The sequence below is a fragment of the Pezoporus wallicus genome, unplaced genomic scaffold, assembly GCF_028554395.1.
Source record: "Pezoporus wallicus isolate ANWC-B61680 ecotype Strahan unplaced genomic scaffold, APGP_CSIRO_Pwel_v1 contig_5863, whole genome shotgun sequence".
Classification (NCBI taxonomy): Eukaryota; Metazoa; Chordata; class Aves; order Psittaciformes; family Psittacidae; genus Pezoporus; species Pezoporus wallicus.
Genome location: NW_026635152.1, coordinates 1,167,345 through 1,193,468, shown reverse-complemented (window position 1 = coordinate 1,193,468; position 26,124 = coordinate 1,167,345). Strand labels below are relative to the sequence as shown.

At 56.6% G+C, this 26,124-nt stretch overlaps 1 protein-coding gene across 2 annotated transcripts; it reads left to right on the top strand.

Moving 5' to 3' along the window:
* The first annotated feature begins 3,772 nt into the window (after positions 1-3,772).
* On the top strand, positions 3,773-22,010 carry SLC6A17 (solute carrier family 6 member 17). Of its 2 annotated transcripts, none has more exons than XM_057404401.1 (12): positions 3,773-3,866; positions 10,453-10,860; positions 13,804-13,961; positions 14,217-14,343; positions 14,976-15,157; positions 16,324-16,434; positions 17,396-17,637; positions 18,318-18,510; positions 18,953-19,145; positions 19,335-19,494; positions 20,075-20,237; positions 20,846-22,010. In XM_057404401.1, the coding sequence occupies exons 2-12, from the start codon at positions 10,575-10,577 to the stop codon at positions 21,212-21,214; spliced, it is 2,184 nt and encodes a 727-aa protein (XP_057260384.1). In that variant the 5' UTR covers positions 3,773-3,866; positions 10,453-10,574; the 3' UTR covers positions 21,215-22,010. The 2 variants fall into 2 exon arrangements, with proteins under 2 accessions (XP_057260384.1, XP_057260392.1); XM_057404409.1 differs by lacking the exon at positions 3,773-3,866 and adding an exon at positions 6,469-6,492.
* Positions 22,011-26,124: the final 4,114 nt, after the last annotated feature.

Sequence of the window (26,124 nt, the reverse complement as noted above, 5' to 3'; positions counted from 1 at the left end):
GGAGCCTTTTCACTAGCAAAGGAGGCACTAAAGTGAGTTACGGAGGCAGCCGCCACCTCCCAAAGACCTGTGTCCAGGAGGGGTTTGGGGGGGGAGACTGGTGAATGCATCTCCCCGTGCTGGCAGCAGCACCCTCATGATGCTTCAGCCTGACCAGGGGAGGGATTCATTCATCCCTGTGCTCCCTGCTGATGTCCGTCCATCCTGGTCTCCATCCATCCAGGCTCGTCTGTCTGCCCCTCCCTTCCCATAGCTCTGCCCAGGTGTGGCTGCAGCGTGTCTGCAATCGCAGGCTGTGCTGCATTCCTACTGGGAAGCACGGCTCCATCCTTGATCTAAACCTTCCCGCTGGATTTTCCCTCCCAGAATGGCAACTTCCATCCTATTAAAAGCCTCCCCCATGCCGGGCCCCCTCCTTTGGACCAGTCCTAGGGATGAATGAGTGGTTGGTGGCCCTGGGATGCCATTTCCATGGTGACAGATGGCAGCTGAAGTGCGGGATCAGGGTCACATGCGAGCAGCAGGAAATTCAGGTGGATATTTATAGGCTGCCGCTCCAGCGCTCTGGAATTGCGTCTGTCTCCGCGTGTGGTACCAGCCCTTCGCCGGCTCTCCGGGGCACTGCTCTTCCAGGAGAGACATTACTCATGCTCTGCTTTAACCCGGACTGTTCCTGCTGCTCCGGCGGCCGTTGGAAAAGTACCGGCCTTGGCTGCTCTTGGTTTAGCCCTGCGGCACACAGGGAGCACTCTGTGCCTCAGTTTACCCCCCGGCAGCGCGCTCTGGGGATGGGTGACCGGCCAAGGGGGGGTATTTAAAGCCATAGGGGAGGATTTGTGACACCTCAAGGTGCCATCGAGTCACCCGTGACGCAGGAAGCGCCCATCCCCACCCCGAGCGGGCTCATCCCTGCTCCCTGCTGAGGTGTGCAGGGACGTGGAACACCCGGTTCGGCCCCTCTTAACGAGGTTGCTTGATTTCCCTTTGCTTGAGACCCCCTTAAGAAGGTCACTGCCTCTCCTTGTGTTTAACCTCTGGGTGTGCAGAGCGCTTTGCACCGCTGGCATTTGCAGCCCCTGGGCTCTGCAGTTCCCCTTTCCCAGCGCTCCCAAGCTCGCACCCATCTCTTCATGGGGACAGCGCCAGGATGCAATATATATCCCTGTCTTTGGAAATGAGGAGGGTTTTGCAGACATCAGAGCTGTTCCTCCATCACCGGGCTCTTCCTGGTGCATGTGACAAGCCTGATGCTGCTCTGCACTGGGGTGGCTCTCACCTTGCAGCTAAGGGAAAGTCCATCTCCCCCCAACCCTGCTTGGGGCTGAGTTTCATGGATGGAGAAGTGCCTCCAACACCCTGTGCTGCCTCCTGGCCCCTCTTCCCCTGGGCTTTGTCCCACAGCTCTGACTGCATCTGGATCCCTGGGCAGTCACAAGGAGCAGAGCAGGGAGCATCCCTATACAGGGCTGTCCCCATGGACATGAATCCTCTCTCCCTGCTCAGCCTGGTTTGGGTTGAATGGGACCATAAAAGCAGAAAGCCTCCAGCTCCAACCCCTGCCACGGGCAGGGACCCCTTCCATAGAGCAGCTTGCTCCAAGCCCCTGTGTCCAACCTGCCCTTGAGCACTGCCAGGGATGGGGCAGCCACAGCTTCTCTGGGCACCCTGTGCCAGCGAATCAGCACCCTCACAGGGAAGAGCTTCTGCCTAAGAGCTCATCTCAGTCTCCCCTCTGGCAGGTTAAAGCCATTCCCCTTGGCCTGTCCCTACATCCCTTGTCCCAAGCCCCTCTCCAGCTTTCCTGCAGCCCCTTCAGGCACTGGAGCTGCTCTCAGGTCTCCCCTTCAGGAGCTTTCTCTTCTCCAGGCTGCCCCAGCCCAGCTCTCTCAGCCTGGCTCCAGAGCAGAGCTGCTCCAGCCCTCGCAGCCCTTCAAGGATACAGAGGAGTCATTTTGTCTCAGACCACACAGGGACAAAGGGAAGCAGTCAGGACCCACATTCTGCCCCCCATAACTCAAGTGTGGAACCTGCCCAGTGGTGCTTGGGGCTGGCCCAAAGCCTGGTGACACTCAGGGACCCCAGACCCAACACTGAGCTCAGAGAGCACCGCATCTCCAGTCACACCACTTGTCTCTCACACCAAAGCTGAGCCCGGGAGCAGCACAGACCAGAGCAAGGGTGAGCTGGGGGTCTAAGCCAGCTTTAGAGGATGAGACATTTGAATCTATGAACCCACCTTGAATGCTGATGGTGAAATTCTGCATTCCCATCCCAACACAATAGGATACGGTAACGCCAAGTCAAAACCACACCTTTCAGCACAGAGCTCTTCAGAGCAAGCAAAACCCAAATCCATCTTCTGAGGCTTAATTTATCACTGCCACTCACTTAGGGTGCTGGGATGCAGCCGGTGTGGTGTGGCTAACAGAGCACCAGGCACACCTGATGTGCTGGGGATACTGGTACCAGTAATCCAGCTCCTGAGCCTGTGAGAAAGCTTGATGGGAGGAAAAACATGTTGGGAAGAGCCAAACCATGGAGGATTCATCCTCCAGCCCAAAGCAGGCTCCTGGATCTCAACATTTATGCACATTCCTGGCCTTTGGAGCTGTTTCCTTTTCCGGCCTATTAAACACAGAATGATCAATCCTCCTGGGTACCTGGGAGCTCGGCCAGTGCCTGCTCTGGGATCCAGCACCCGGGTGATGCTTGGAGCTCTCCCTCCTGCCTGCCCAGAAGAAATGAGGCCACGCTCCATTAACCCTGCACCTTTGCCCATTCCAGGCAGGGACAAGGCAGCTCAACGTGGCAACTGAAGGGGAAGAGGCTCATCACATCTGGGATTTATTGCCTGTCTTGGCTTGTTGCTGCCATGGCTCTGCACATCTCAGATAAAGAGAAGGCTCCTGAAGGGAAGACCTGAGAGCAGCTCCAGTGCCTGAAGGGGCTGCAGGAAAGCTGGAGAGGGGCTTGGGACAAGGGATGTAGGGACAGGCCAAGGGGAATGGCTTTAACCTGCCAGAGGGGAGACTGAGCTGAGCTCTTAGGCAGAAGCTCTTCCCTGTGAGGGTGCTGAGGCGCTGGCACAGGGTGCCCAGAGAAGCTGTGGCTGCCCCATCCCTGGCAGTGTTCAAGGCCAGGTTGGACACAGGGGCTTGGAGCAAGCTGCTCCAGTGGAAGGGGTCCCTGCCCGTGGCAGGGGGTGGAGCTGGAGGAGCTTTAAGGTCCCTTCAACCCAAACCAGGCTGGGATTCTATGACAGGGGTTCCCAAATCTCCAACTCTTCCCCACAGCCCCCCTGAGGCCGCTCTTTTGGGGCAGGGGATGTTACAAAGGGAGTTTTGCTTTTCCCCACAGCTCCGGGATGGACAAATCCAAACCCCCCCCTTCTGCCCGGACTCGTTTCTGTTTATTTTTGCCTTTTTAATGCCAGAACCCTCATCGGAGGGAGATGTTGGGGTGGGGGGGGGTTGCCGGCACCCCAGCTTTGACGTGCAGCCCTGGTGACTCAAGCCTGCGTCAGGGGCTGCGTGTCCCTCATCACTTATTGCTTCCTATTTTCAATTGCTTTTCCTTTCAGTGCTTTCTGTCCATTGGGGAGCCCATCGGAGTTACCTCCCCTCCGGCGAACGGCAGCGGGGCCGGGCCGAGCCCAGCGCGCATCCGCCGAGCGGTGGCAGCGGAGGGCGGGTTGGGAGAAGGGGGGGGAAAGGGAAAGCGGCCGCCGGCTCCCCCCCCCCCCCAGCAGCAGCCTCCGGTCTCCCCGCAGCCGCCCATCCCCGCAGGCTCCGGTCCCCTCGGGCAGCGTCTCCTCCTTCTCCTCCTCCTCCTCGGAGGCAGCGATTCCGCGCAGCACCGGGACCCAGGTACCGGCCCCGCCGCCTCCTTTCCTCATCGAGGGCAGGAACCGCATCAATTTCTCCCGAGAATCTGCTCCGTCTCCTCCAGGATCTGCTCAGTTTCTCCCGGGAACGGCTCAGTTTCACCCCCCCGGGAGCCACCGGGCACCCGCAGCACCCCGAGGTAAGGATGCTCCTCCCGAGGGTCTCCGGTCCCACCGAGCGCTGCCGCCTCTGTCCGCGCCCCCCCCCACCGCTGCCCCTTGCTGGGGGGAGATGCTAAGGGACGGGCTGGGGAGGGGGTTGGCAGTGGGGGGGACACCCAGGTGTGAAGGCATCGAGGGCTGTGGGGGGACATTAAGAGGCAGCAAATGGCTTGAGCCACCCTGGAGAGGCCGGGGTGGGACCACAGGGGATGGCACTGGCTGCCCTACTGGGGTTGGTGGGGGCTCACCCCCTTTGAGCCTGAGGATGGGTGGAAATGCAGCTTCCAGGTTGACCTTGACAATAACATTGGGAGAGGAGAAAGCGTTTGTTCGCGATGAATATTTCATCCCTGGCCCCCCAAGTGCTAGGGGGGAGGGTTTATTTTCCCCTTCATTTCTATGCTGCTCCCTGAATGCAGGTGTCTGGTTCTGAGGTGGAAAAATGGGGTCTGGGGTCCTGGTTACTGGTACATTTCTCACTACTGGGTGTGGGGAGTCCTTATTCTCCTGTATTGCATTGCTGGAGGTGCGTGTTTTGGGCTGGCGTCTTGGCCAGAGGTAGATTTACATCATTCTGGGGCTATGGGGCTTAAACCAGCTGAGAAATCTGCTCCCAGCTCTTTGGAAAGGACTTGGAAGGTGAAATCTTGCTTCTTGGATCATACCTTGTGCCTGAGGCACCTGGGCTTTGAATCCAGCAGGAGCTGATGCAACTATTTCTGGTCTTGGTAGGAAAAATACCCCCAAAACGCCACAGCAGCGGAGTTATTCTTGGCAGGGCATAGAGTTTCTTGTGAATATTCCTCTGGAGGTGTCAGGACTAGGTCAAGGAACCTGGATGCTGCTTTGATGACAGCTCAGCTGCTTGGAAGGGCAGGGAAATGTGGGTCTGCGCTGCCCTCTGGGGTGAATCGGAGGCGGCTGTGGAAGCCGATAGGAACAGAAGGGTTTGGTTTAAATCGGGAGTGACTCCCCTGGAGTTCTCCCCGAGCTGGAGTCACGAGGATGAAACTCACCCTCGATCAGGTGCTGCTCGATGCACACGCAGAGCAAACCATTGCCTTGGCAGGAGCCGCTCTGGTTTTACCCCATCCTTGGGTCTCTTTGGACTTGTTTGTTTACAACCATAGCAGCAGCCTCATGAATTGCCAGAGGGAGAAGCAAGAGCTCGAAAAGGGCTCTGGGTCCCACCCTGTTTGCTGCCTTTTAGGGTAAACCTGGCCTGGGGTTGGGTTCAGTCGCTAGCGTTCAGCTGGAGAGGGTGAGCTAAGAGGGATCTAACTGGGAAAAGATCATCTGGGGAGCCCTGGAGTGCTCATATGACGGCTGTCATGCTATTGCAGCTGATGGAGGTTTTCATGCTACTAAATGAGTCACGGGAGGAGAGCAGATTCACCGGATCAATGTGCTCATACACTTCGTGACAAGCCCAAGAGCTGGCTCCCCCTCCTCCGGTGCTGTTGTGTCTGTCTCATGACCCAGCAGCAAAACTGCTCTTCCCAAAGGTCTTTTTTGGCACGTATTGAAGGGGAGAGTTGTTGTAATGTCACAGCATCCCATGGAGCATAACCCCCCTGGAGCTGGGAGCGTGTGGTGCCACCTCTACTTGTCTTTATGGGAGCTGGGGGGTTATTTATAACATCTGGGTGCTTTCACCGGTGAAAGCCACTTGAGTAGGTGTAAGACAGAAGCGGAGGCAGCTCTGATTCATCAGCCAATGTGAACCACTCCTGTGTCACGATGCTAAAACAGACCTGGGTGTTTGCATGGGAAGGACACAGCCAAGAGCATCTCCAGCACCACCGCGTGTGTGGCACTGAGCTGCTCTTGGTCCCACACCATCGGGAGCTTGGTTCCAGCGAAGCTTCTTATGGGTGCTCCTTTCCCCCGGCACCCTGGGCTCTCTCCCATCAGGTCACCCTGACCCTCATCAAGGGCTCTGCCTCTCCATGGGTGGGTGCTGGGGGGGGAGCACCCCAGGGTGCAGCTCCGTTGGTGGGATTGAGTCACAGCGTGTCATCCCTGGGGGTGGTGAGGGCCTGGTGCTGATTAACAGGGATCACTTGGAGAAAGGGAGAAGCCCCACTGAGCGCAGATGGCAAAACCCTTCCCTGTGGAGCCAGAGAGGATGAGCAGGGAGGAGCAAGCCCCAGCATGGAATAGATTGAAGATGGAGGCATCTTGGACCGGCCTTGGCTTGGGGAAGAGGGGGTTTCATGGCGGTGGCTGCAGGAAGGTCCTTGGAGCAGGGCTGGGGGGATCGGAGCTGCGATGCTTGGGGCAAAAATCTCTGCTCATGGCTTGGAAGTGGAGTTTGGATGCTGCTGAGAGGGTCCTGCCCTTGGTTTCTTGCTGCCTCTAGGAGTGGGGTACATCCCAAGGGACCTGCTCTGCCAGGGTGATCCTTGTCCCATCCCGAAGGCATTCAAGACTGCAAGGAGCAGCAGGTATGGGCCTGGAGCTGGTTTTCTGTTTTGTTCTCAAAGGCAGGTTGTGCACCCAGGGTCCTTCTCTTTGCTGCTTGGATTTGCAGAGTATGGAGGGATGAAGGAGGGATGCGTGTTCCTTCCCTCCACCTCCCCTTCCCTGGCTTCCTGGGTGACCTTGGATCCATCCCTTTCCCTTCCCATCTGCAGCAAGCAGCCTGTTCCTGTGTGCAAGCCTTCCCTGTCCCTGTGGGTGTTAGGAGGATGTGGAGCTGTGAATGGATGCTCAGATCTCCCAGCCCAAACCTGACAGGGGCCTCCCAGCTCCTGGAGGCCCTCTTTGCCTCTCTCTGGCCCTTTGCACTTCCCTCCCTTCCCTGCTCTGTGACCTTGATGGAGCGAGGATGCTTTTCAAGGAGCATCTTCCCCCTCTCCTTTAGGAGCTGCGGGGGATTTGCCTGGGAGCTGAGTGCAGCAGAGTCACAGCTCAAGGAGAGGTGGTGGGGTAGGGAGGCACCAGCAGAGAGTCCCCATGGTTTCAGTGTTAACTGTGAATACACCCAGTCTCAGCCTGTGTTTCTTCCTGCCTCAGTTTCCCCTTTATGGACTCAAACAGGGTGTAAGTGTAGAAGCTGGATATAGGAGAGGAGAAATCTGCCCCTGTGCCCATCCTTCAGACCCAGGGCATGTTGGTGGCTGCTCTCCTTGGAGGCTGCTGTCCATCCCCATGCCCTCCCTGCCTGCCTCTGCACTCCCAGGCCTGCCTGAAAGCATTGCTGACATGTTTCCAGCCTCCTTTATTGCTCCCCAGCCACCTTCCCAAGAAAGCAAGGACAAGCTGAGGCAGGACACATGGCTTGGAGCATCGCTGCTCTGCTGAATCCTGCGTGATGCTGCAGGCAGGGCTGGGAGATGTGATACCCTCAGCTCCCAGAGCTCTCCACTCATCCCAAACAGCAGCCTGTCCCCAGTGGGTGTTTCCATCTCCAGTTGGAGTCGACAGGAGCCACAGGGTAAGGATTAAACCTCCTGCATGTAGCAGAGCTTCTCCTTCTCTGCCCCTTCCCTCGGTGGGCTGAATCCAGCCTGTACCACGTGCCTTGGACCCGCTGCAGTGGTGTAAGCGCAAAGGGGCACCGCGATTAAGGGTTGGCTCTGAAAGACTCGAATCTGTCTTCTAAAGAGGAAGGAAAAAGGCACATGGAAGAGAATTCAGGTCACGAAGGCGAAGGAACGGAGCTGAATCTCCATCTGGCAGTGCCAGGGGTTTGCTAGCTCTGCCCAGCGCAGCGAGCTCCTGCTCGTCAGCTGAGCCGCCTCTTCCTCACAGGGTGGATGTTATTTTTGGCAGATGAATTCCTGATCCGGTTCCCTTCCCAATGGAAGCAAGGAGTGGAAATACCTCTCCCGGGTGGATTCAGACCCTGCTTTCCCATCTGAGGGCTGCCGAGCTTGCGGGTGATGCAGGATGCTGGGGAATGCTGAGCTCGCTGCTCCCAGGATCGGGTCTCTGTGCCGTGTGTGCCAGTGGCTTTGTGCTGGTGTTGGCTGGGATCCTGCCACAGTTATTACCTGCCCTAGTTGAGTTTGGGTGCCTCTCCCACGGGGAGGAAGGCTTGTACCTTTGCTGTCCCAATGCCTACAGAGCCCTTGCTCCACCCCAGGAGAGCAGCCAAGCATCCCAAATCCTTTGGGAATGTTGCTGTCATGGGTGTCCTCCAAGGTGCTGAGAGCCCCTGGGGCTTTGGAGGTGCTTGAAGAAACCTTCTCCTCAAGGACCTGCTGCCTCTCAGCTCCTAAGGATGCTGGGGGGACTTAAACTGAGGATGGGGATAGGTGGGGGTCCAGGGAGAGGTGCTTTGGGGTCCATCCTGACCCCAGTGCGCTGGCCTGGCTCAGCATCCCTGGAGCTGGGCATCTCCAGGCTTTGCTCTAAGGGTTTGAGCTGGTCCAGGGGAGCAGTTTGGGTTCCCCTTCCATGGGGCTCTGGGGCTCAGGGGCTCAGCCAGAAGACCCCAGGTTTTCTAGGCTCTATCCTTAGTATAAAGAGAGATTTTAGCCCCAGAGGCTGAGTCCTCCTGAAGCTCTGAGTTGCCTTTGCTCCGAAGGAGCTGAAGTGGCTGCTGAGCAGCCAGGGAGCACCAACCAGCTCATGGGTGACTGAGCCAGGTCTGCACCAATCCATAGAGAGCCTGCTTCAAAATCGATGGAAATCCCATTGATTTCCTGGCAGCTGGATGGGGCCCTTCCCTCCCCTCTGTGTCTGTGTCCATCCTGGCTGAGGATGCTCCAGCCACGTGCCGGTAATTGCCACGATTGAGCTGTGAGTGCTTTATATGAATGAGCCCTTGTTAGGAAATTAAACATTGCTGGCCCAGGCTTGAAGGAGTAATTCAAGCGGCTTCTCCGGAGGAGCCGGATCCAGGGAAGATGCGGAGCCGACACCGTTGCCTGGCAACGGATGCAGCCGACGGCCAAAAATAGCTTTTTTAATAGGAACAGGGCCTGGCAAAGGGGGAACTTTCGTCAGGGGTGAAATAACACCAAGGTGAAGGCGAGGGAGGGTGAGGATTCCCACTGCCGACGCTTTGCTTCCCTCCCGCTCCGGGTTGGGAACGCTGTGCGCTGGTTGGGAATGAGCTTTGCCGCCCAGGCTGAACCTGCTGCTCTGAAAGGGGCTGAATTGGGTCTAAAAGATGGATGTTGGGCCAAAGGGAAGAAGAGCTGGGATGGCTGTGGGAAATCATGGGAGAGTTGTACCTTGGCTCAGCAGAGGGGGCAGCGGGAGGTCCGTCCTGCATCACCCATCCTGTATCATCCACCCTGGTAGCCATCAGCTACCTGCTGAGGCTTGGCTGCTCCAAGGACTGTGCTGGTGGGTTATATGACCTCTGAGATGCCACCTGGGTCTTGTATGAGCTCTGAACTGAATGTTAAAGCCCTCAAGGTGAGGTGATGCTACAGTCCCATTGGGCTGGGACAGGGCCCTCAGCACATCACCATCACCCTTCCAGGGGACAGTGACCAGCCTGGTGTCCTCTGGAAAGGGAGGACAGAGGGAAGAAACAAGCGTGGCCCTTTGGGAGAGCCATTTCTCCAAGACGTGGAGTTTCTTGTGTTTCCTCCTCCCCAGCTGGTGAAGCACCATGGTCCCTGCTCGGGATGGGAGCAGTCACTCACCCCCAGCCCCAGTGGAAATGTGTGACCCACCACGCACATCCGCTCCTCACCCACGCTCCCTCCCTGGGTCCTAAACGTACCCTGCCTGTGCTCATCCCAGCTCTGCACCCATGGGAACTGGTGCCATCGGTTTGGGGAATGAGGTGGGGTGGGCGAACCGGTGCGAACTGGTGTAATAACCACACGGATGCTGTGGGCCTGGGGCTGGTACGGCTCTCCCTGGCCTGTGACCAAGGCTGGAAGGTGGAGGAGCCGGGATGAGTGATGGCTTTGCCTTGGCAGCTGCTGTTTTGCAGCCGTTATCTGCTGTAAAGCTGCCTGGGAAGATTTAGCTGCAGATTCCCAGGCTTTTAAGTCACTCCTGATAAGGTCCAGAGACAGAGATACAGCCTGGGTGTTTATCACCAGCCCGGGAGTGCTTCCAGGCTGCTATGGGGCTGAACTTGGGCTCTGCCTATGGGCCAGGAGGGGAGGGACCAGTGCTGGATGTGGTGTCAGCCCTTGTGGGGGATCAGCTGCTGGTCCGGGGTTGTTAGAGAGGAAAAGAGGCATCACAGTGATGAGCCCGGTTCCATCACTCACCACCAGCCCCTGCAGCCAAGGGAAATGCCCTCCTGTGGGTTGCAGGAGGTTCTTGTCCATGAATGTTGAATCAAGGGGGTGCTCCTGGTGCATCAGCCATGAAGAAGGGGGTCCTTAGCATCCCCCAGTTCAAAGGGAGGTCCTCAAGGTATGGGGGTGATGAAGTCCCACCAGCAAGGCAAAACCATCTCACCCTCTGTCACCCCCTTCCCCACCCAGGTCCTGCTGATGAAGAGGAGGTGAGGCCCGAGCTGTAGCTCACCCGGGTGCCATTCCCTGTGGGAAGTTCCTCTTCTCCCCTCGCCCCATCCCGCCCCTTGGGGCCTCGTGGAGCCATCCCGATGCCGAAGAACAGCAAAGTGACGCAGCGGGAGCACAGCAGCGAGCATGTCACCGAGTCAGTGGCCGACCTGCTGGCCCATGAGGAGCCCGTGGACTACAAACGCAGCGTCCTCAACGTGACGGGGGAGACCTGGGACAAGCAGAAGGATGGGGATGAGGAGCTGGATGCGGAGAACCGGCCGGCGTGGAACAGCAAGCTGCAGTACATCCTGGCGCAGATCGGCTACTCCGTGGGGCTGGGAAACGTCTGGCGCTTCCCCTACCTCTGCCAGAAGAATGGAGGAGGTGGGAGATGGGCTCAGCTCTTGGGAAGGGGATATGGCTCGGTCCTGCCTTGCTGCTCATCAGGGTGGGCATCCTGGGGCTTATTTGGGCTCTGTTGTGGGGTTTGGGGGCTCTGAAGGAGGAAGGGGGCAGCCAGGGGCGTTGAGCATTCATCAGTTCAGGGATGCAGGCTCTTCCTGAAGGATTTCCACCCACCCATTCCAAAGTCAAGGGGAATCTCAGCCTGGAGCCAGGATTTCTTCCTGCAGCCCCCAATTCCTGCTGGGGCAATTTGGAAACTGGGGTTAAAGGGACTCTTCATTAGGGACTGTAGTGACAGGACAAGGGCTAACGGGTTCAAACTGAAACAGGGGAAGGTTAGATTGGATCTAAGGAAGAAGTTCTTTACTGTGAGGGTGGTGAGGCACTGGAATGGGTTGCCCAGGGAAGCTGTGAATGCTCCATCCCTGATGGTGCTCAAGACCAGCTTGGATGAAGCCTTGGGTGCCATGGTTTAGTGTAAGGTGTCCCTGCCCATGGCAGGGGGGTTGGAACTGGATGAGCTTAAGGTCCTTTCCAACCCAAACTATTCTATTATTCTATGAAAATAAAGCAGGAAGGAGGAGTCCCACCCCTTCCCTATGTCCTGAAGCCACGTTGTGGAGCCTCCAGCACTTTCCCAAGCCCTCCTTCCAGCCACCCCACCCTCCCATCCCACCCCATGCCCCCTCCTTGAGCAGGAGCAGCTCAGAGGGCCAGGTCTCTCCTAGCCATGCTGAGACCTGACCCCCTTCATGACACTGATGGGTTGCTCTTCATCACTCCAAACCCAGCCCTCGGCCTTTTCAGTGGGGAGAAGCAGCCTCAGTCAAATAGCATTGAATAAGGCCAGGGCCAGCCCAGCTTCCCCCTTTTCCCCTTGCACTTCCCTCATCCCCGGTGCCGCATCATTTGATGTGCCCCAGCCTGGGAGCCTGCAGTGCTCTCAATAATTAAAACATCTCTGGTGTCATCTTCAGGATGAGTCATTCTCCCAAAGGAAAACCTGTCCAGTCAGCACTTCCCACCCCAGGACTGCTCCCACCCCCCATTCCCTCCCTTCCCGGTTGGCATGGAGCTGCGGTCAGCTCCTGCATCCCAGCATCACCCCGGCCACTGGCATGCGGCTCCCAGTGCCCTCAGTTGGGGTTGCTGGGTGGCCTGGAGGAGGTTGGAGGCAGGGCCTGGGGTAAATTCAGGCCTGGGATAGATGGATGTGCCCCGATGGGTTCATTACACAGCTCCCTGCATCGCCCAAGCAGGTTTTCCTGACTCAATGAGCTTAGGAGGCAGCTCAGCCCCAGAGCTGGAGCTCCAGAGTCCTGCTGCTCCGTAAGCACTTAGCCCAGCCGTGCCTCAGTTTCCCCACTGGCAGAGCAGTGGAATTGGTGCTTACACCGAGGTCGCTGGTGTTCCCAGGCTGGAGTCATCCTGGTGGATTCGCTGTCCTCATCGCGGGAGTGTTAAGCAAGTGTTTTCAGACAGAAGGGTGGATGTGATGGGAAGTGGGGAAGGGGAATTGACCGTGCAAGAGGCCTGAGACCTGCTGCAGTGGAGGAGATGGGAAGAGAGTGTGACACGGAGCTGGAGTTGGGAGCAGGTCTTCAAAAAGGCTTTACAAACAGCACCCACCATTGCCCCTGGTTTACACATAGAGAATCACAGAGTGGGTTGGGAGGGAAAGGACCTTAAAGCTCATCCAGTCCAACCCCTGCCACACCAGCCACCACCACCATCACCACATCCCAGGGCTGCTCAGCACACCCAGAAGCGTCTGCCCATCACTGCCCAGCTCCCTCATCCATCAGCCTGGCACCAGCCTCACAGGACAGGAGCCAAGAGGGTTAAATATTGTGGGAAGAGAAGGCAGAAAATCAGTGTCTGCCCCATGGGGATAACACCCGGCTAAAAGGGAAAGCTCAGGAAAGCTCAGCAATCTGCTGCTCAAGCCAGTTCTCCGTGCCTCAGTTTCCCCATTTATCAATCTACCTACACCTGAAAGAGCAAACAAGAAACCTGGAGAGGACAAGGGGAACAGCCTTAACCTGCCAGAGAGGATACTGAGATGAACCAACAGGCAGAAGCTCTTCCAACCCAACCCATTCCATGATTCTCTCAATCCCAACCCGCTGGCTCAGGACGCTATTGCAGTGACCCTGCTCGGAGCAGCATCATCTGCCACAGGTCCTGCGCGGAGCTGGGGGTGGTGGCTGTCACTGGGGCATAAATCCAGCTGGGAATTTGCCCAACGCAGCCAGGGGCCCTCATGTGCCCGTGGATCACCTGCCGGTCGTGAGCTCCCGAGCCCGTTCCTCCGCTCCTGGCAGGAGCCGGAGCAATCCATCAGCCGGGCGCTGCAGCGTGAGTCATTGCAGCCTTTACGGTCATCGGGTTCTGCTTCGGGAGCTGCTAATTCCCCTTCAGCCTCCTCAATTAGGCAGAGATGAATTCTGCTCCTACCAGGGCACCTCGCTCCGTGCCGGTGGCACCGGGATGCTGTTGCTGGGAATGTGGGGTGTCTATGGGGGGATGTGTTGATGGTGAGGGCTCGGCTGTGCTCTGATATGTGTGTGCCAGCAGGACCTGGGTGAACAGGTATCCAGGACGGTCGGGACCATGTGCACGTCTCCATGGGCTGGCTCATGGAGGTGTCTCCTTGTGTGGGAGGTGATGTGTATGCACGGATCCAGTGTCTTTAGGTGTGTTGGGGTTTATTCCGCACAGGCTCATGCTGGCAGGGGATGTTGCACACATGCACAAGCGTTCGCTCCTCTCCATGGCTGAGTTCTCCTGCCCAAGCACTGATCTGCGTTCCCAGATCCATTGCAAATGAACCGATGGACCAGGCAGAGCCTGCCTCTCCATCCCTGGCTGCACGAGAGCAGGCAGAGGTGGGTCCATGCTGAGCTTTCTCCCCCCTGCCAGGTGCCTACCTGGTCCCATACCTGGTCCTGCTCATCATCATCGGGCTCCCCCTCTTCTTCCTGGAGCTGGCAGTGGGGCAGCGGATCCGCCGGGGCAGCATCGGCGTCTGGAATTACATCTGCCCGCGCCTGGGAGGCATTGGCTATGCCAGCTGCCTGGTGAGCGCACCCATGGGTGCCTTTGGACCCCTACCTCAGGGAGGTTCTGCTGCAAAGCTTGGGAGGGGAGCCTGGAAGCAAACCTTGAGGGGCCCCGTGTGAAGGTTTGAGAGGACAAAGGGAGGTTTTCCAGTTCCATTCCTGGGTTTAGGGCTGGTTTGGAAATGGGCCCTGGGTCCCCATCCAGCCAGAGGTGTGCTGGGGGCAGTGTCAGTGAGCTGTGATTTGATACCATGTCCTTGTTCCTCCTCCAAGGTGTGTTTCTTTGTGGGTCTCTATTACAATGTCATCATCGGCTGGAGCATCTTCTACTTCTTCAAGTCCTTCCAGTACCCTCTTCCCTGGAGCGAGTGTCCCATCGTGAAGAACGGCTCCGTGGCTGGTAAGGGATGGCAGCTGGCAGGGGGGGAGCAGTCCCCAAAGCAGGGAGCTGTGGGACACTGGGGACACTGGGGACACCCAACGTAAGTCACAGGTTGGGCACACTGGAGGTCGAGATGTCTCCTGGGTCATTGGGTACCCTCTGGTCCAGCTGCCTTGATCATTTGGAGATGTTTTCTTTGGGCTGGATGAGCCTTTTCCCCCCTTGGGGTCTGTCCCCACTGATGGGGTTTGATGAGTTTGGGGATTCAGAACTTGGGTCTCCAGGTTGCCCCAGTGCTTGGAGATGGGATCTGACCCAGGATCCTGGAGGGAGGCAGCAAGAGCTAGGCAGGGCCCACCTGGCTGCTCCATCAGAGCCTGACCGAGATGCTGATGGAGCTAATGGTGTTTAATAGCATCTGAGCATCTCCTTGGGACACTCTGGGACGTTTTATAGCACATGCAAATGTCTCTCCCTGTATTTAATGTCTCATTTGGGCTTTATGGCCCATCCCCTCCTTTTCCTGCTAACAATGAGCCCCGTGAATTCCTGTCCCCCTCTGGCCAGCTCCAGCAGGTCTTTGACATTAGCTGGTGTTCATCCCCTAAGAGATGATGGTGACTCTCCCCCATGCCTATGCTTGGTTGCAGTTGTGGAGACCGAATGCGAGAGGAGCTCGGCCACCACCTACTTCTGGTACCGGGAGACCCTGGACATCTCCAACTCCATCTCGGAGAGCGGGGGGCTCAACTGGAAGATGACCCTGTGCCTGCTGGTGGCCTGGAGCCTTGTTGGCTTGGCCATGATCAAGGGCATCCAGTCCTCAGGGAAGGTGGGTATGGGTGGCCACCTGAGCCTGGCTGGGCTCTGTCCTCAAGGCAGGAACCTCCTGCCTGGACCACAGTGTCCTGCCCTGAGCTCGGTGGCTGGGCAATGCTGTGTCCCTTGGGATGCTCCCACCCCCTCCAGAGTTGGGGCTCTCTCTGAGGGGATCCACAACAAGATCAGAAGAGGGTGTAGGGAAGAGGCTCAGTCCAGCTGACACTTCCAGCCACATCAGGGTAACCAAGTGAGCTGCCCAGCCCCTGCATGGAGGGCCATCAGCTGTCTGATCCCCACCCTAGGATGCTCCTAGGATGGAGGGGTGAGACCTGAGCCCTCCTTTGCAGCAGGAGCACCGAGTCTCTGCGCAGAAGCAGGGCAGGGAGGAGCAGAAGATGCTGTTGGCCTGCAGAGGCCACCGATGTTTCAAGCAAGGCTGTGTAAGCAGTGGGGTGGGATGCAGAAGGGTACGGTCTCCTGGGACACTTGAGCATCCCTGTCTCCAGATGTGCTCTACAAAACATCTGGTGTGTTAGCAGGTAGCAGAGGGCAAGGAGACCCCTGCCCTGCGACCCTGAGAGCAGAGGGATGTAGTGAGCTGCGGAAGCAGGACCCCAGCAGCAGGTTTTCCCTGGCCACAGTAAAGTCCCATCTGCATCTGCCCATCATGCTAGGAAGCAGGAACATGCCTGGAACCCGCAGCCCTGGGGGAAGGAGATGGGGGCGTAGAGCTCTCCTTCCCTTGAGCATTCTGGGCACCAGCAGTTTGTGTTACAGGGCTTTCCTGAGCCAACACCAACATCTGCACGTTCAGCAGCCCCAAGAGATGAAGTGTCTCCAAGCACAGTGCAAATCCACTTCAGCACTTATAGAATCAGAATCAACCAGGTTGGAAAAGACCATTAAGCTTATCCAGTCCAACCATTGCCCAGCAATGCCAAGGCTACTACTAACCCATATCACTGAGGGTCTTGTGTACATGGTGTGTGAACACTTGCAGGGATGGTGACTGCAGCCCTGCCCTGGTAACATCCTGCACTGGGGAGCTCCACAGCTTAACCCTGCACTGCCTGAGGAGCAGACCTCGTTTTGGGGAGGGCAAACCCCTGTTGTGCTGTCCTTGGGTTGGATGGGAGGCGGTGAGATCATGCCCATGTTGCATCCCTCTTGCCGTAGGTGATGTACTTCAGCTCACTCTTCCCCTACGTGGTGCTGGTTTGCTTCTTGGTGCGGGGACTTCTGCTGCGCGGGGCAGTGGATGGGATCATGCACATGTTCACACCCAAGGTGAGAGCCCCCAAGCCCAGCAGACCCTAAGCAGGTTCTCCTGGCTGGTCACAGCCCTATTTCCCACTCCTAAACCCAGAGTACCAACCCCAAACTACACCAGAGGTCCTGATATGGCATCGGGATGTGCCAGCAGCACCCTAAACACAGGGTATGGCCAGGACAGCCCAGAACCTTGTGAACTCCCTACCCTGGGGCTGCTTTGAGCCTCAGCATCACTCCTGTCACTTTTAGGTGCCCAGATGCCAGGGTGGGGACAAGGGGGTGGCCCAAGGTGGCCTATTAAAGACTTCATGGGAAGATGCTGGCTGGCAGCAAACCCTCTGCTGGTGGCATCATTAACCAGCTAATTAATGAATCAAGCAGCGATGTTGATGAATGATCTCAGCTGGTGTTAGAGTCTCTTAGAAGATATTAATGACGATCTCGTGGCGTATGGTGCTCAAAGGCCTCCAGCTCTGGCTCGCAGGAGACGGGGGGATGTGGTTTGGGAGGTTAAACAAACCCAGCAGCCAAGATGTTTGATTTCAAGTGCTCCCTTCTCTGGAGGCAGGAGATGTCCAGGGGAGGATGGAGAACCACCACTGGGTGACACGTGGAGCCCTTAGGTGGGGGGACAGGGACACCAGCGCCCCAGGGCTGCTGGGTGGTCCACTGGGAAGCTGTAGAGCTTTGCACTGGAAGGTTGGACATCCAGCTTGGGCTCTGGGGCAGATGGAGCACCCAAAGACATGGTCAGATCAGACTTTCCCCTGCCCACCTCCATGCCTCAGTTCCCCCCTCTGTGGGAAAGAGAAAAAGGACCTACAAGAGCTGGGTAATGCAAGACCTGAACGGGGCAGATCAAAGCATGTCCATGGCTGCTCCCAAACCAACCTGTTAATTCAGCTCTGGCTCCACTGGGATGAGTTGTGGGGCCACCAAGCCACTTAACAACTTCTTCCTATGTCTTCCTTCCAAGCTGGACAAGATGCTGGACCCCCAGGTGTGGCGGGAGGCAGCTACACAGGTTTTCTTTGCCTTGGGGCTGGGCTTTGGGGGAGTCATCGCCTTCTCCAGCTACAACAAGCAGGACAACAACTGCCACTTTGATGCCACCCTTGTCTCCTTCATCAACTTCTTCACGTCCGTCCTGGCCACCCTGGTTGTGTTTGCTGTGCTGGGCTTCAAGGCCAACATCATGAATGAGAAATGTGTGGTGGAGTAAGATTTGATGCTTTTCTGTTTGGGGTGGGCAGGTCTTTGCTAGTGGTGGTGGTGGGTCTGGAGGCAATAGAGTAAGTGCTCTGGAGCTGGGTAATGCTGTGTTTTGGGGGACACAAACTCCTGATGGTCAAGACTTGGATCTCCAGAGGTGTCTCTGAGGGAGTTGGGTATTCAGCTCCTCCAGCCTAAAATCCAGCCCTAAAATGGGCTCTTAATATGCACACTGAGGGTAAATCCAACATGTCTGGTCACACCACCCGGCTTATCCTCCGGTTCCTGCACTTCATAGGGTCCACTTGTCTGCAAGGGGAAGGGACCTGCTGAGCTGTGCCTAGAAGCAGCTGGAGGAAGGTGACTTTATGCACTCCGTGTTATCTTTAGGCACTGAGCTGCATCCATAAAACATCTGGGCCATGCAGTATGGAGCCCCAGAGCAGGAGGTAAACCTGAGAAGGAAGCACAGGGAACCCATTCCCTGGTGGGCTTCTGTCTTCATCCTCTGTTACGTGGCCTAAAGCACTGTTTACCTACAATAGAGGTCCTCTGACCAACACATGGGTTACACGACCCAGGGAGGTTCATCCTGCCTGGAGCAAAGGGCTTGCCATGGTCAGGCCCCATCCTCTACCCTGGGAGAAATGGGACATCCCTGGTGACCAGGCTCCTCTCTCCCTTAGGAACGCTGAGAAGATCTTGGGCTACCTGAACACCAACGTGCTGAGCCATGACCTCATCCCACCCCACGTGAACTTCTCCCACCTCACAGCCAAAGACTACAACGAGATGTACAGGGTGATCATGACCGTGAAAGAGGCGCACTTCAAAGAGCTGGGCTTGGACCCCTGCCTCTTGGAGGATGAACTCAACAAGGTACCTGGTGGGAATCTTGGGAGGACCCGGAGGTCACCTTCCCCATTGGCTCTCCCTGGTGGGAGCTGCTCCACTTGTGTCACTCCTGGCACATGGATTGGGAAAAAGTATTTTTAGGGACCCTCCAGGGATGGGGATTCCCTGTGGTCTTGCCCAGCACACAGCGGTCCTTCCTGGGGTGGGGAAAAGCACTGTCCATAGCAAGTCTAGGAAGGTCATCACCGCTTCCAGGCTTGGATCCAGACTGGATTTTTCTTTCCTTGAAGAATCCTAGAATCCCAGGTTGGAAGGACCTCAAGGGTCATCTGGTCCAACCTTTCAAGGCAAAGCATGACCCAGCCCCCTGTGCAGCCAGAGAGTGGTTCAGTGAGGCATGCAGGGGCTTGCAGGCTGACCCGGGCATGTTCCTTCTCATCCTCTGGTCCTCTCTCCCCCTGAACAGTCGGTGCAAGGAACTGGCCTGGCCTTCATTGCCTTCACAGAAGCCATGACCCACTTCCCAGCCTCACCTTTTTGGTCCGTGATGTTCTTCCTGATGCTGATAAACCTGGGGTTGGGCAGCATGATCGGGACCATGTCAGGCATCACGACACCCATCATCGACACCTTCAAGGTGCGGAAGGAAGTGTTCACAGGTGAGGTCTTTTCTCCTGCAACCTCCTTGGAAAGGGGCGGAGGGTCCCTGTTGTCCTGGGGAGTAACTCCAGGGGAGCGTGGACATCATGGCCATGTAACTGGACCCTGCTAATGCAGGGGATGCACCTTGTGGTGGAGGCATTGCCTCCCCTTGGGATGCTCTGACCGTGCCTGGTCGTTTCCCACAGTTGGCTCCTGCATCTTCGCCTTCGTGGTGGGACTGATCTTTGTGCAGCGCTCTGGGAATTACTTTGTCACCATGTTTGATGATTACTCAGCCACGCTGCCGCTCACGGTCGTGGTCATCCTGGAGAACATCGCTGTGGCCTGGATTTACGGCACCAAGAAGTAAGACTTTTGTGCAACACGAATACTCTTGCTGTAACTCTTGGCTTTCATACAGGTGCTGTTAACACCTGCCTTTCAAAACCCTCCTTCCAGCTCTTTTCCGTATGATTTCTTCCCCAAGAGGCCAGCTCTGATGGAGCAAATACTCCAGGAGAGGAGTATAGGCAGGCATTTGGTTCACCTTGATTCTCTTGTCCTGCCCTAAATGTAGCCCAGCCCCAGGAGCAAGTCCTTCTACTGGGTATCTGCTGTTGGTTATAGTGCTCTATCAGTTGCAATTACCCTTTTATCTGAGGTTTCCAGGTCCCTCTGGAAAGAGACCTTGTTCCCTTTAGTGCCTGCTCTTGCTGCCCATGAGTTGGCCAGGGCAAAGGGGGCTCTGGCTAATGTTCAAATGGCCTTTTCCTTAGGAGGTTTCCAACCAATCCTGCAGGCTTGATGGACACTGGGATGCTTGTCTGGATCAGCTGCGTTTTTCCTCAGGCTCTACCTTGAGCATAATTTACAATGGGGGCTCCTGGGAGGGAGTCTCTTACTTGTAGGTGGGGAGTGCCATGGTTTCATCTCTTCTTCTCGGCAGGTTCATGCAGGAGCTGACGGAAATGCTGGGTTTCCGGCCCTACCAGTTCTACTACTACACCTGGAAGTACGTCTCTCCCATCTGCATGGCCGTGCTCATGACCGCCAGCATCATCCAGCTGGGAGTCAGTCCCCCGGGCTACAGTGCGTGGATCAAAGAGGAGGTGAGCACAGATCCCTTCCCCACCGTCACCTCCCACTGTGGTCCAGGCTGAGCAGGGAGCAGCTGAGAGTTGCAGAGCACCCTGCTCATAGAATCACAGAATGGGTTGGGTTGGGAAGGACCTTGATCTCATCCACTTCCAACTCCTGCCACGGGCAGGGACCCCTTCCCCTAGAGCAGCTTGCTCCAAGCCCCTGTGTCCAACCTGGCCTTAGACACTGCCAGGGATGGGGCATTTACTTCTCTGGGCACCCTGTGCCAGCACCTCAGCACCCTCACAATAAGGAACTTCACTGCTCTGCTCATTTCTCCTCTCCTCTCCTGCTGGGAGACATCCTGCCTGTGGCCACTCATCCTCTGCAAGCCATGAGGTTTGTCCACATTGCTCAGAAGCCTTCAGCCAGCTCTGACATGAGAGCTTGGCGTTGGTTGGCTTCCACAGCTACACGCTGTGTGCAGGACCATGGCCTTTCCCTTGATTTGAACCCACCTTCTGACAGCTTCACGTGGTGCCCCTGAGGAGGAAGAGTGGCAGCAGGAATTGCCTAGAGATGGTGTGCATCCCCTTTGCTGTAACAGCCCCTTGACACTGCTGTTTGTCTCTTCCAGGCTGCAGAGAAGTTCCTTTTCTACCCAACCTGGGCCATGGCCATCCTCATCTCTCTGATCATCCTGGCATCCCTCCCTCTGCCCCTGGTCTTCATCCTCCGGCAGTTCCACCTCGTGTCGGACGGCTCCAATGCCCTCTCTGTCACCTACAAGAAGGGCCGGATGATGAAGGACATCTCCAATTTGGAAGACAATGATGAGACCCGCTTCATCCTGAGCAAAGTGCCCAGCGAGACCCCGTCCCCCATGCCCACACACCGCTCCTACCTGGGTCCTGGGAGCAATTCCCCCATGGAAATGAGCAGTGCCCCCAATGGACGATATGGGAGCGGGTACATGCTGGCCAGCACCCCGGAATCCGAACTGTGATGGTTGCCTGTGGACCACCCCCACCGGGAGAGGAGGTCACTGGGGAGTGGATCCTGGCTGTCCAGGCAACAGGAAAATTACTAAGGAAGATGAAGAAACCCCTCTTAAAATCGTAACCAAAAGCAGCCATTTCTAGGATGACATCAGGAAGAAGGGATTGCGGGAGGGGCAGGACTCCTCCAACAACCCTGGGTGGAAAGGCAGGATCTCCCCGAGCCCTCGGGGATGGGAGGAGGAACAAGAGATGCTGCGATACCTTTCCAAGAGTTGTTCTCAATGCAGCTCAAACCTGAAGCAAAGAAGCTCTTTTCTAAGCAGCTGATGGTTGGAAAAAGGACCTGGAGGCAGGTGGAAAGCCAGCACACTTCCTCCTGTCACCCAGCGCTCTTCCCTCCCACTCTGTTGTCCTTTAGCCGGGAGGAGTCATGGCCTTATTCCAACGAGCACAATTACCCATCGATGTTCGGAGCACAAAAAGGTGCTGTTGTTGTCACCATCGTTGTTGTTGTTGTATCTCCTGTAGGTTTTTATAGCTGTGGACACACCTAAATAACCCCCACATTTTGACCAGGGTTGCCAGGGAGCAGCACGGGGCTGGCTGAGACATTGCAAGGTGTGAGACAGTGGATGGTGGATCCTTGGTATCTGTTGTGTTGCCACCAGCATGGGGACAGTGTCTGTGGGTTGTTGTGGGCCATGGAGGTGTCACATCCATGGGGTGCTCCATGGCTGGGCAGTTATTGTGCTGAGTGGCAGAAGGACCTCGAAGTGAGGGTGATTGAGATGGGCGAGCGTGTGGGGTTCCCATGATGGGGGTCAGGAATGCTCTCTTGGAGTTACTCCTGAGATGTGGGGTGCTCTGCTGAACCAAACCCCTGCCATGGTGAGCCTCTCCTCCTGCCACATTCTTTAGATGTCCCAGAGGGACAAGCAGGGAAGCATCCGGCTTCTCCAGGGGCATCCAGTGCTACCACAGGTTTAGCTCTCAGGAAACCACCTCCTGACTTACCTCCCTTGCACCCACCAGTGCAGTGACCTGGGCAGGGATTAGCTCTGGGCACGTCCTCGTTTCTCATAGCTTCAAGCCAGGAGGTCTCTAACACCTCCTGTTGCACTTCCACAGGAGCCCACCAGCCTTCAGGTGGGGGTAACCAGCTCTTGGGGGCAGCAGGCACCTGCTGAGCAGCAGTTATTGGGAATCAGTGCCAGGTCCTGGTGTCCCCGCTAGCTCTCGATCCAGGCTGGTGAGCCCTTGTTAGAGCCCAGGGGCTTTGATCATCCCCGTCCACATTGCCTGGGGACCAGACTGATGGGACCTTATGTTGGTTTTCCACAGGCTCTCTAGGGAAGGTTGGGATCTCCCAGCTCCGAGTCTCTCCCACGGCGCCTGAGGGTCATTTCCTTGAATCCTACATGTAGCCAAGCATTGCTGTCAAGTATTAGGAGGCATCTTCCTTCTTTCCCAAACGGGACAGAAGAGCAGCAGCTTGTTTGCCCCCTCTCTCCTCTCAGCATGTTACTATGGCCTCCAAAAGCTGAGGGAACTCCTCATCCTTGGTTCTGCTGGGCTTAGGTCATGCATGATGGTGTTTCAAGCCAGTCTGAAGGCCAAGTTTGTGGGTGCTTGCCCATGAGCCCTTTACTCCTCTGCTTTCGTGTCAATGGGTTTTACTCCACCATGTTTCTCCTTTTGTCTGGGAGGTGAAGTCAGAAGGTACCTTCTCTTGCCACCCCTGAGGCCAGGAGGTCCCCTCAATGACGTTTCTTTTGTGGGTTGTGATCCTTTACAACTCTTCTCCATGGGCTTGGCTGGGGACCCTAAGACTCTTCCTGGACAATTAGCTCAGGCCCTTCGTTAACCATTTGCCATGGGGAAAATGGAGACACGGCCTGAGCCAAAGCAGCTCAGTCTTTGATGGCTCTGAGAAGTGCCAGCCCTGTGGGGGCTCTCCTGTAGTGGTCCCCCCTTCACCATCCCCGCTGCTGCCTTTCTCCTTCCCCTGCCCATGCAAAGGGACATCAAACATAGTCTCTGACCGGGAGAAGCACAAACCCTGTGGCATTTCCCCATCATTAGGCAGGATGTTCCCTCCCATCTCTTCTCCCTCAGTCCCCACTTTCCTTTCCCCAACCAGACAGAGGATGAGCCAAATCGTTGCCCAAAGTCACCTTCCCAATACCCCTAAGCGCGGGGCTGGATTCCTACCACAGCTCCCATGGAGTTCACAGAGCAGGACACCAAAGGGCTTAGTCCCATCTGCTCCCATGGCGTGATGCTCCTCAGACCCTCGGAGGAAGGATCCAGCCTTCCATCTCTCCCATCACCATTCCCAAGCCAGCCAGGGAGGCGTTCGCTTTCCTCCCCTCTTCCTGCAGCGTCAGTAAGAGGCAAAGTCAATAAGAAGGTAACAACAGAAGCTCTATTATATAGATACATAAAGCATATACAGAGAGAGGAGATGGAATCATAACCTAGAGAGTCTCTATTTCTATTGTATATTTATTCTGTAAATGTTACTGTAAATGCTGTTAAATGACAAAACATATCCCAAAGTGGCCCGTGACCTATTTCCAGTCCCAGTGCTGTACAGATCCATTCTCATTGTATATTGGGACCTATTTCTACCTTTTGATTTCTCATGTGTGGCTCTTCCTTCCCCCCCCCCCCTTAGCCCAGGGCATCCATCAGCTCTGGGGCATCCAGCAGAGAGGAGGAGGAGGAGGAGGAGGGCTGACACCTTCCTTTTTATCTGTGGCAATACTGTATTCCTTCGTGGCACTTGCTCGGTGTTGGACGCGGGTTGTGGGGTGGGGGGGTGTGTGTTACAAGTGGAAGTGATCCGTGTCGTTGCCGTGTGAGCGTGCGCGTGTTGGTCCGTAGATGCCGTGTGTGTGTCCGTGTGGATGGGTTTGTTTGGGATTCACTTTCTTGCTGTCCTCGGTCACTTTTGGAGCCTGGGGGAGTTTCTCCTGCTCACCGGGGCAGGTTCTCCCTCCACACACCTCCTCGGGGTCCTGAGCTGCGGGTCAGGCTGATCCTCAGTAGCTTTTAGCCCTAGAAATCACTTGTTCCCCTCTTTTCTCCCGCAGAGGCACAGGGAATAGCTGCTACTTGTGAGCACAGGCACTTTTCAGTTCTCCTCCAGGCAGTGGGAGAAGGAGGGGGAACCCACTGCTGATATCCCTGTCCTGCTCGGTTCCCAGCCTGGATCCCGTTGCTCAGAGCAGGATGGTGGGGGACAAGGATGTGCTGGGTGGATCAGGAGGGGTCAAACCACTGTCTCCCCCTTGGGGACAGAGCTGGGGAGGGGTTCAGTGGGTCTGGAGAGGGGATGGCTGGTGCTGGTGGTGCTGTGGGTCTGGGGGCTGGATCTGGGATGCTCCATCCAGAGTATCGGATCTGCTGTTGGTGCCCTGGTGGGGCTGGACCTGCCCTTCACCCTGATGGGGATGGCTGGAGATGGGTGTCCTCTGCTATTGGCACCATCCCTGGGTGTCCCTTGGCTCTTTCCCCTCCAAACCAGCCCCTGCTTCCCCCCCCGGCCTCCTCCCAGACCCTGTCAGATCACGTTAAACCCCTCCATGGAGCAACCCCCAATTCCTCCACGGAGCAACCCCCACTGCCTTCCTCTCATCCCCATCCTGCCCCGAGCCTGGGCCTCACCCAGAAGAGCAGGGTGGCCTTGGTGGCCAGGGGGGGACACGGACACACACGGCATCATGCAGGATGTGGCCACCTCCCTGTGGGCAAGCACAACGCTGGTGAACCCCTCCTGTACAGGTAAAAGCACAGATCTCGTAGTAACTTGTCCCATGTATCCTCGTAGCCGGTGTATTTACCACGCGTGCCGTGCCGGCCCGACTCCTCAGCAGTGGAGAGAACCCTGTAACAGATGTAATGGAGTCTGATTAAAGTCTCTTCTTACCAAATCTCTTCTCACCATGACTCTTCTCTCTGTTTCCTTTGGGGGCTCTCTGGGATTTGGGGTTGGAAAGAGCTAAAGCAATGGGTTCTTGGCACCCATGGGATCGATGTCTCTGTCCTTCCCTGGCCTGTCCATCCCCATTGGTGTCCTTCTGTCTCCCTTCATCCCCTGATTCACTTCCTCCATCCAGCACCAGCCCCAGCAAGGGCCTCGCTCAGGATGCTTCAGCATGGTGAAGGTGGTGATCTTCCTCCACCTCCATGGTCATGGAGGTGATCTTCCAGCCTGGACCAGTTCAACCAGTACACACACTGGCATGCAAACTGGTAAGATACAGCATCTGCTCCTCTGCACATCACCCGGTTCTATTGCTGGTGGCCTATCTGGAGCACTGGTGGATACTGGGAGTCTGGAGATCCCCTCTGGAGAAGGACCAGAGTTTTCCAGCAGCCCCAGGGGAGTTCAGCTGCTGGGTATCCACTTAGGAGCAGGCTTGGCTGGGAGTGTGGCTGCCTCTTCCCTTCCCTCCCATCTTCTGTAGCTCCTTTGGTATCTCCAGGGTTGAATCAGTCCTGGGGAGCATGAGAAAGAGGGGAAGAAACAGGATGGATGGGACCAGATGAGATGCACCAGCACTGGAGGTGTCACCAGGGTATCACTGTGGCTGTGACCTGAACTCATCCGTGCTGCAGTGGCAGCCATGAAGGAGCAGAGCAGGTTCCCTGAGCACCTCTGCACCATCTGGAGATGTTGGTGTAGGACTGGGGTTGAGTGTGTGGCAAGGGGTTGGAGCAGCAGCACTGGCCATGATGGAGGCTTTGGGGGAGGCTTCGACCTGGCTTTGGGGGAAAACATCCCCCAGGCGTGGTGATCAGGACACGTAGAGCAGCTCTGAGCCCCAGTGTGGCCCTGGTCTGTGGAGCAGGGATGCAGATGCTCCCAGCTGCTCCTCATCCTCAGTGTGGCAGCACAGATGCAGGATTA